Source organism: Colias philodice, chromosome 24 (genome assembly GCF_061535455.1).
Source record: "Colias philodice isolate Cphi_HAF_F1 chromosome 24, ilColPhil1 Martin Lab GWU primary, whole genome shotgun sequence".
Classification (NCBI taxonomy): domain Eukaryota; kingdom Metazoa; phylum Arthropoda; class Insecta; order Lepidoptera; family Pieridae; genus Colias; species Colias philodice.
Genome location: NC_143109.1, coordinates 2,564,525 through 2,574,445, shown reverse-complemented (window position 1 = coordinate 2,574,445; position 9,921 = coordinate 2,564,525). Strand labels below are relative to the sequence as shown.

Below are 9,921 nucleotides of genomic sequence, written 5' to 3'. Positions count from 1 at the left end.
GCATAATATTATATGGTACTTCAAATACATGTTTTGATAAAAAAACAATAGTGTAATAAAATAAAACTGCGTTTTATTGTTATCAATGTTGACAGTTTTAAATTCCAAAATTATTGATCAATAAAATAGTTTACACCAACAAATATAACTTTTATTTTTATAACCATCGTTCATAATATAAACCGTAGCAGGTGGCGTTTTGAAGTTCTGTCTACTCATACAGAAAAATGGAAAACTTGTTTTTTTTGTAAACAATTTATTACTCATTATTGTTGTTTGGCTGTGTGTTTGGCAACTCGAAGCGTGGTCGTCCGTCGTAGGTACTTTTGTTCGGCGTCGCGTCGTCGCTCGTCCCCGTCGGCTTGATATAAAACATTCTTGATTTCATTGACACGCGCTATGATTTGCGCGCGGAATTTCTTGTGTTGTGAATTTATTTTTGTATGCTATGCATTTTAATTGAATCAAATTGCAATATTTCTCTAGTATGCATTTGAGACTATATTGTAATAATTGATCGTGGGTAGGTATAGTAATTAATTATTCTAATAACGCAATTATATTTTCGGTGGGATTCAAAACAAAAAATTGGCCCGTGATTTTTATGAAATTTCACCACATTGCAAATGATATATGTATTATACAATTACAATTACAATTATTATAAATCGGTAAACTATCAAAGTAATCACAAACTTGCAAAATATGCTTTTCCGAATTTTCAGACAGACACACAATTTTATTAGTTTGTTTTAGCAAAGTAGGTACCTATACCTATACACTTACGTCGCGCGTCGCGTCGTCGAAAACGGTGCGCCCAGAAACAAACATACCTAATTCAGTTACAATCCTTTTTTTGTTCCGTAATATATTGTATTCTAATACGATTTTTTTTATTCGTCGGCCAGTTCTACTAGGTATAAAAAGATAAAATTGAAGTATAATTATTGTAGCGACAGCCATATGTTACTATGTTTTCGTAAATATGTTTTTTTCACCTTCCTGGTTATTTTCACATAATCTTATATATATATATAAATGAATCGCAAAATGTGTTGGTAAGCGCATAACTCGAGAACGGCTGAACCGATTTCGATAATTCTTTTTTTATTATATTCCTTGAAGTACGAGGATGGTTCTTATGTAGAGAAAACGTAAACATGTACCACGGGCGAAGCCGGGGCGGACCGCTAGTCTTATATATAAAAATGAATCGCAAAATGTGTTGGTAAGCGCATAACTCGAGAACGGCTGAACCGATTTAGATAATTCTTTTTTTATTATATTCCTTGAAGTACGAGGATGGTTCTTACTTCTTATGGAGAGAAAACGTAAACATGTACCACGGGCGAAGCCGGGGCGGACCGCTAGTAAATAATAAAATAATAAATAGTGTATTAGATTTGTTATTGTATCTTGTATACCTACGAATAATTATTCTTACGTCTTGTTGGGAAATGTTCAAATACCTACCTATTGAAATAATTTACTGTTACAAATCATTAGTGTTATTAGTTTTGAGTGAATAGGCATGGATCAGAAATTCAGAATATAATATGCTACTAACTACTCAAATACATACAGGTTTTGATAAAAAAAAAACAATAGTGTAATGTAATAAAATAAAACTGCGTTTTATTGTAATCAATTTAGACATTATTTATTTTCCAAAATTAATGATGAATAAAATAGTTTACGCCAACAAATATGTATATTGTATTACTTTTATTTTTATAACAATCGTTCATAATAAACCGTACTCAAGTAGCGTTTTGATTCTCACGCAACGTTGCCGCATCGCATGACAGTATGGTTAGGGAGCCAGGTGCAAATTTGGTTAACTATTTCCTCTCAAGAGATAATTCGTCAGACGCATGAGAGTATAGTATTATAAAGCCTCGTGAACGTCAGCTGGCGCTCGGTTGGGGGGGTGAGCGGTTGTAGCCTCCCGTATCAGCTGATGCATTTTACTAATTACCGCTTGAGAGGAACTTGGTCATAAAATCTGCTGCTGGCTCCCGGACCATAGCAATTGCGCGCGCGACGTTGCCACACAAACACCACTGAGTTATAGAGGTCAGTGACCGTCAGTGACAAACACTATGGATACCTACGCTCGCGAATGCAAATTCGGTGATTTACTAATTATTGATAATCATTGAATTCGTTTTGAAATAGCCTGTACTTTGTAATTTTTAGTGTTATAGACATTTATAAAATGTGGTGCTCATTTTTTTGTAATAAATCATCCCGCTAACGCTATTGTATTTTCGTTGTTTTATTTCAAGTGAACACCTATACAATTTTGTCACGAGCCACCTCTGGCCTCTGGGTGAAATAAACAAGTCAAATGATTTTTGTTCTAATTGTATTTTGGTAGTAGTTTGTTTAGAATTTACATTACCATTGTTTTTTACCTACTATATTTAAACTACGAAAGTAGTCACAAACTTGCAAATATTGGCAAAATATGCTTTTCCGAATTTTCAGACAGACACACAATATTATTAGATTGTTTTATCAAAGTAGGTAGGTATACCTTACTTGCTCAGTGGTATACCTATAACTCTACTCGTACTCCGTTCACGTCGCGCGTCGTCGAAAACTTATGGTGCGTTCAGAAACAAACATAATTCAGTTACTTACAATCCTTTTTTTTTGTTCCGTAATTAAAATAAATCGCTAATCTAATAAGATTTTTTTTTATTCGTCGGCCATTTATACCAGGTATATAAAGATAACATTGAAATATAAAGATAAGTAAATTTTACTGTAATATTTTATTTTTCTAGATCTTATTTCAGAACGCAACTCAATCATAAAGGATTCTGACTAGGTAAGTACCCTAGGTATCTTTCTTCAATTCACTTGCGAATTGCGATCTTTCAATACATATGGTTGTGACTTACGATATTATTATATTTTATTCAAATACTGAGTGTCTAAAAGTAAGCATTCTTTCGTTTTTCATTTGTTTTTCATTTGTTTTCAGATTTAGATTACGCCTAAAATGTCTGTTCGAACAAGCAAGGCGTCGTACAGGCAACACGGATATTCGGGGGCGCGCAAATCTTTGAAACGAGTTCGAAGTTCAATGAAGAGATATTATGGTGAAGGGAGGTAAGTGAACCTGCATAATACAACTAATTCTGTTTCTGGCTAAGAAGCCAGAAACAGAATTAGTTACGAAGACGTAAACACGGCCAAGTTTGGATGTAGGGATTTCGCGCTATTTCACGATGACACGAGGTATCTATTTATTTACCTACCTACATTTTCGGCATGCAAAAGATTCATTCATATATTGTATTACAGCCGTGTGAAAGTTTGGCGTACTGAAGAAACGAAGAAGAAGCCAGTGAATGAAGAAATCGTCATAGATAACTCTATAATGTATGTATCAATTATGCATGGTTTATTGTTGCTCATAAAAGGAACACTACATGTAGGTATAATCCCCGCAAATTGCTAATGCGCCTGGCCGCCATTTTGATGACGGGTCGGAGTGTAGCCTTGGGGGCGCTAGGGATCTGGACAGACGAAATTTTGAAATTTTTTTTTTTAGTCAGTATAACATCTATTTTTATGGTTTTATCGGCAAGAATAGGCTAAAATAAACCCTTTTTATTCTTTGTATTTTTTCTCTAAGGTTGATAGTTTTCGAGATAATCGAGTTATAATATACTCATTTACAACGGGATCTGGACTTAGTCGAAATTTAGAATTTTTTTTTTAGTCTATATAATACCTATTTTTTATGGTTTTATCGGCAAGAATAGCCTAAAATAAACCCTTTTTATTCTTTGTATTTTTTCTCTAAGGTTGATAGTTTTCGAGATAATCGAGTTGTAATATTATACTCATTTACAAAGGGATCTTCTTATAGTTATGTAGGGTCAGTAAGTTGTCATGTGTGCTGCTTTTAGTCTAAAACCATAAGATGGCGTAAAAAACCCACGAAATATTGATAAAGGAGAAAATAGATCTAGGATATACGTATTATACTTTTATTATGGTTAGATCACAATTTGTTTCTTTTCTTTCAGTACCCAGAATACACAACTAAGAACATATGCTCGTGTAAAACCGAAAATCCGCCTAGAGGCCACCTACAGTGTTCCTAGTACTAGCACAATGACAGCTGAACCTGTGGTTGAACCTGTAGAGATTCATTGGCCGCAACCTGATCCGGAAATTGATTCATTTCAATTGATTGTGGAACCTTGTCAAAATAAATGTTTATCTGGAATATCTGGGTATCGCATTGTGGACTTGAAGCATGTAATACAGTGGGCATTTCTTATGGAAAGACATCGAAATATGTGTGAATCTTCACAAATTGAATTTGTTAGTGAAAGGCTTGATGGATTTAGAAGTGAATTGATTTTCAAGTGCAGTATGTGTGATAAAGTGTGGAGGCATTTTACGGAGAGCAGTGATAAAATAAATACTGCATTTGTGTGGGCAACTGTCACATCTGGTAGCTTCTACACTCAAGCAGCTCATATCACAAGTCTTATGGATATTCCAACAATGTCAGCTAACAAATTTCGTCGTATTGAAAAAAAATTAGGCAGTGTGTGGTTTGAACATTTGACAGAGGAAATTAAAATAGCTGGTGAACAAGAGAGATCAATTGCAATACAAAAAGGTCATGTGTCTTCAGACGGTGTTCCATTTGTTACTGTATATGTAGATGGAGGATGGTTGAAAAGGTCATATGGGCATAACTTTAATTCATCATCTGGTATGGTAAGTTAATATTTTACTAAAACAAATTTAGTTCTTTATGACATTTTTGTTATGTACATTATTTTTACGAGTGTTGCTTTTCATTTCCAGGCCTGCATTATTGGTAAAGAAACTAAAAAATGTCTATTTCTTGGTGTTAGAAACAAATATTGTTATACATGTCAATATTATGAGAGGAGAAACCTGGATATGAAAGCACATAACTGCTGCAAAAATTTTACTGGACCATCTACAGCAATGGAATCAGATATTATTGTGGAAGGTTTTCAAAAGAGTGAAGAAATACATCAACTTCGCTATTTGAGTTTTATTGGTGACGGAGACTCCTCGGTGTTTGCAAAATTGAAAGAGAAAGTGTCATATGGGAACATAATAAAAAAAATTGAATGCAAGAATCATGTTATCAAAAACTATACCAGTGCACTCTACAAGGTAAATTAATAAATCAAATTTGTAAAGTCAAATTCAAGATCAGTGAATTCTGTATTTATATTTTGTGCTTTTTAGATCTTGGCCAACACTAAACTCCCTCTTTCTGGGCGAAATATTCTGAAGCCGAAGGTGATGAAGCTTACACTAGTAGCACGGAAAATTATCATGTGTAGCAGTGAGCATACTGCTATGGCAGCAGATTTGAGAAATGTCCCACTTCATGTATTCGGAGTACATGAAAACTGCAAGGATTATTACTGCAATGTCAATAAAACATTAACAGATGGAAGTGAAAAGAGGGAAGAAAATCATGTAGAAAGTCTGAAAAATAATGCTCCAGAGGTGTGGGCTCTGATTTATGCAGCCAATGAAAAAATTGCTTTGAAGGCAGGTCGTTTGTCTAATGAGACAACAAATGTGGCAGAAAACTTTATGAGCGTAATAAACAAATTCAACTGTGGAAAACGAATAAGTTTAGGAAAAGGGGGTTCTTACCAGCGGCGTGTTCATGTGGCAGGTAAATATACAGTAATAACAGTCAGGAATTATTAGAACCAGCAAGAAATTCTTTGATTGTGGCTATGGAATATCATTATTCTCCAGCCCATTTATTCTAATTTATATGCAATATGCAACATGTCTTTTTTGAAATATAACATTTAAATATGTTTTCAGGCCTATCACTTGCTAAGGGACACAAATGGCATGAAACTGCATGGAAAAAGCAGACCACACAGAGTCCAGGGACACATTTTAAAAAGTACATAAAACGGAAGGAACAGAGCAGAATACGACAGCAATCTTCGACACGCAAACGATTATTTGCTCCAAGAGAGAAATCCCAACCAGATAAGCACTATGGACCCGAAGCTTGTGATCCTATTGATATTGATGAAGCACAGTTGAAAATACAGTGTGAAGAACGGCTAACAGAATTCCAAAAGTCACCAGAAGACATTGCTTTGATTGAAATCTCCACTGTAGGACAGCATGATAATGATTTATATAATACTCATAGGAGTGACCGTTTGACTGCCAGTCAATTTGGAATGGTGAGTTGTGTGGTGTGATAATGATGTTAGCAGAAATGTATATAAACATATATTTCTGGTAAAATATCTAGAAAATTAACATTTCTAAAGTAAACCATAACATGCATTTAGTTTTTCTGGATATTTCTCTTCACAGGTTTGCAAACGCCGTACCACCACGCCATGCCACAATCATGTAAAGGATATTCTGTATAAAAAGAATATTTGCACGAAAGATATGTTATATGGGCAGCAATATGAGAATGTAGCAAAAAGCATGTTCATGCAACAATATAATAAAATTGTCAGACCTTCAGGTCTTTTTATTGATGAAGAATTTGGATTTTTAGCAGGTAGTCCAGATGGTAAGTTTTTCTTTATCAAACTTCAATCTTCGTGTTTAGCAAAGATAATAACTATGTAGTTATAATTGCGAGAAAAAAAAAAACAGTGTTTTCTCAGTGTTTTATATTTTATGATAATTTGCTACAGGTATAATTGAAAATGAGAGAGCTATTGTTGAGATCAAGTGCTTTCCATCATTAGCTAGGAGAGATCAAAGCCTAGAAGCAGCTGCACTAGAAAAGAAGAATTTTCCTCTAAAACTGGATAATAATGTTTTAGTCATGAATAAAAAGCATGATTATTACCATCAAGTAAATTAAAATTCTATTACATGACACATTAAAATTCTAAACAAGACACTAATAGGTATAATGTGAAATTTCTTACTATATTCAAATTTTATTTCAGATCCAAGGACAAATGCGTGTCAGCAAAATGAATAAGTGCTACTTCATATGTTTTATTTCAGTCACTAAACCTTTGACTGTAATAGAAGTTTGTCGAGATAATGAATTTATCAGTAATATGATGCCCAAATTATCTGAATTTTTTAAAAACTGTATTCTGCCTGAAATAATATTGAGACGTGTTCAAAAAAATGCGAAATGTATAGATTTGAATGGTATGTACACTCACAGTTTTATTTACTTCATAAAGCCCATCAATATGTTCCAACTGGTGGGACACAGGCCTCCTTTACGTGAAAAGATCTGAATAAAAAATATTATATTTAGATATAATAAATTATATTATTATTCCAGTGAAAAATGCTCCTGCAACATCAATTGAAAATTCAAGCAAAGAATAGAAGGCGATTTTTATTTTAGAGCAAATTTGGAGATTGATGGTACTACCATTTTGAAGTGAATGCCAAACAGTATTTGTCAAAAAGTAACAAATATATTTAGTATGTTTTCTTTGCAGCACCAGTGTAGCAGTGGTTTCAAGACAGGAAGTTTCAAGGCAGAGAGTGAAATCAACAAGTCAAATGATTTTTGTTCTAATTGTATTTTGGTTGTAGTATTTGTCAAAAAGTAACAAATATATTTAGTATGTTTTCTTTGCAGCACCAGTGTAGCAGTGGTTTCAAGACAGGAAGTTTCAAGGCAGAGAGTGCAGTGGAGGTACCGTCAAGTTTTGGAGATTGATGGTACAACCGTTTGAAATGAATGCCAAACAGTATTTGTCAAAAAGTAACAAATATATTTAGTATGTTTTTTTTGCAGCACCAGTGTAGCAGTGGTTTCAAGACAGGAAGTTTCAAGGCAGAGAGTGCAGTGGAGGTACCGTCAAGTTTTGGAGATTGATGGTACAACCGTTTGAAATGAATGCCAAACAGTATTTGTCAAAAAGTAACAAATATATTTAGTATGTTTTCTTTGCAGCACCAGTGTAGCAGTGGTTTCAAGACAGGAAGTTTCAAGGCAGAGAGTGAAATCACAAGTCAAACGATTTTTGTTATAATTGTATTTTGGTTGTAGTTTGTATAGAATCTACATAACCACTGTATATTTCTTTTTATTTTGTATTTACTGTAAAACCAGAAGGTGAAAAATACTTCATTAGGCATACATGCTTACTAGCTAAAAGCAAAATCATATGTTACTATGTTTTAGTAAAAGTTACTTATTTGTAATTTAATCCAGTATTTTTTATCTTGTTTTAAAGTAGTATGTTATATTGTATTTCTTAATTGTAATTTAATATTATCCATACAAAAAAAATAAATAAAAAGCAAAAAATGTCTCTGGACTATAATCCAGAGGTGGCGCGAACACCCTGTGATGACGGGTGCCTTTAAAAAAAAAAAAAAATGTTACTGAAATAATTTACTTATCATTAGTGTTATTAGTTTTGAGTGAATAGGCATGGATCGGTATATTCTTCTTCAAATACATGTTTTGATAAAAAAAACAATAGTGTAATGTAATAAAATAAAACTGCTTTTTATTGTAATCAATTTTGACATTATTTATTTCCCAAAATTACAATAAAATAGTTTACTTACACCAACAAATATAACTTTTATTTTTATAACAATCCTACTTCCTACTAATGCGAAAGTTTGTGAGGATGTGTATGTGTGTGTTTCACGCAAATACTACTGAACCGATTACAATGAAATTGAGCACACATATAGAACGTAACTTGGACACATTGAATAGGTTTTATCCCGGAAATCCCACGGGAACGGGAACTATGCGGGTTTTTTTTAAAATGCGGGCGGAAAGCTAATCGTTCATAATATAAACCGTAGCAGGTGGCGTTTTTAAGTTTTGTCTACCCATACAGAAAAATGGAAAACTTGTTTTAGATTCACGCCATCTAGAGTTAAATCTTTATTTATCATTTTTGTATACGTCTGTGTTTCACGATTCACGCCATCTAGAGTTAAATCTTTATCATTTTTGTATACGTCTGTGTGTGTAAACGACCCTGTATGCAATGACAGATGTTAAAACGCATGGTTTTACCGAATTGGGTGGATTTTAAGGCAATGATATGACATATTTAAATAAAATATAATATTCAGTAATCGCCATGACTATTCCTACGACCTTAATCTTTTCCAATTACGCAAAAACTCAAATAAACTAGAAATGTAGAATTCAGCGCCATCTAGCGGGACATTGGCTGGGAACAGATCGTAGCAATCACCTTAAGCACATACTATTGAACTTTTAAATTTTGGTTACAATTTAAATTTTCTTGAATGCAATATCAAAACAGAAGGGGAACAATGTCGTGTAATATAATCATAATATAATACGAAATTTGTATATTTATTTAAGACAAAGCTTTTAACTTCCCTCACGTGTCACATCTTGTCGCGTGATAGATTTTTTACCCTATTTATCACCCCGACAAAAATCTGATGAGCCTTCTCTAAAACCAAATCTAGCTTTATTACTAACTTCACCTATAGAGTTGTTTAGATGAAAAATACAACACAGAAACATACTTTCGTAAGTATTGTTTTATAAAACCTACTTATCATTAACGCTAATGTTCGTAATAATGTTTGGAACTTTTTCATGGGCTATAACCCCTGAGCGAATTTTTATGATAATTCGCAATAACGTAGTTAATTAGTTAACGTATGTGAAACCGCGCGACACAGCTAGTAGGTATAAATACAAAACTATAGGACTGTTAAATAAACAAATCAGTCACCTACTAAATAACTTCTTACGAAACACAAAGGTGACCCGTCTTTTCTTGCGGAAAATTCCAAAAGATCGAACTGATTAGACCTCTCGTCTAATTTATTGGGTCGAAACAAAAAGCATTATGCAAGCCCCAAGGTGACCCGCCATTGTTTGAGCACAATAGGTACATACATACATACAAATATACATGT

At 33.5% G+C, this 9,921-nt stretch overlaps 1 protein-coding gene across 7 annotated transcripts; it reads left to right on the top strand.

Moving 5' to 3' along the window:
• The first annotated feature begins 1,218 nt into the window (after nucleotides 1-1,218).
• On the top strand, nucleotides 1,219-8,578 carry LOC149477643 (uncharacterized). 7 transcript variants are annotated; one of them, XM_089710217.1, is made up of 14 exons: nucleotides 1,232-3,120; nucleotides 3,316-3,393; nucleotides 4,047-4,752; nucleotides 4,843-5,184; nucleotides 5,260-5,701; nucleotides 5,860-6,236; nucleotides 6,373-6,580; nucleotides 6,708-6,871; nucleotides 6,969-7,182; nucleotides 7,322-7,407; nucleotides 7,485-7,543; nucleotides 7,628-7,710; nucleotides 7,787-7,869; nucleotides 7,946-8,572. In XM_089710217.1, the coding sequence occupies exons 1-10, from the start codon at nucleotides 3,011-3,013 to the stop codon at nucleotides 7,366-7,368; spliced, it is 2,688 nt and encodes an 895-aa protein (XP_089566343.1). In that variant the 5' UTR covers nucleotides 1,232-3,010; the 3' UTR covers nucleotides 7,369-7,407; nucleotides 7,485-7,543; nucleotides 7,628-7,710; nucleotides 7,787-7,869; nucleotides 7,946-8,572. The 7 variants fall into 7 exon arrangements, with proteins under 7 accessions (XP_089566340.1, XP_089566346.1, XP_089566344.1 ...); XM_089710215.1 differs by having other exon boundaries at nucleotides 1,232-2,897; nucleotides 2,993-3,120; nucleotides 7,485-7,710; nucleotides 7,946-8,571; XM_089710216.1 differs by having other exon boundaries at nucleotides 2,818-2,836; nucleotides 2,993-3,120; nucleotides 7,485-7,710; nucleotides 7,946-8,571.
• The last annotated feature ends 1,343 nt before the right edge of the window (nucleotides 8,579-9,921 follow it).

Excerpts from the sequence above, each read along its gene's own strand:
- LOC149477643 (XM_089710219.1), top strand. The coding sequence starts at position 3,011 with ATGTCTGTTCGAACAAGCAAGGCGTCGTACAGGCAACACGGATATTCG. Across the intron at positions 3,121-3,315 it reads AGATATTATGGTGAAGGGAG|CCGTGTGAAAGTTTGGCGTA; the intron begins GTAAGTGAACCT and ends ATTGTATTACAG. Across the intron at positions 6,872-6,968 it reads AGCATGATTATTACCATCAA|ATCCAAGGACAAATGCGTGT; the intron begins GTAAATTAAAAT and ends ATTTTATTTCAG.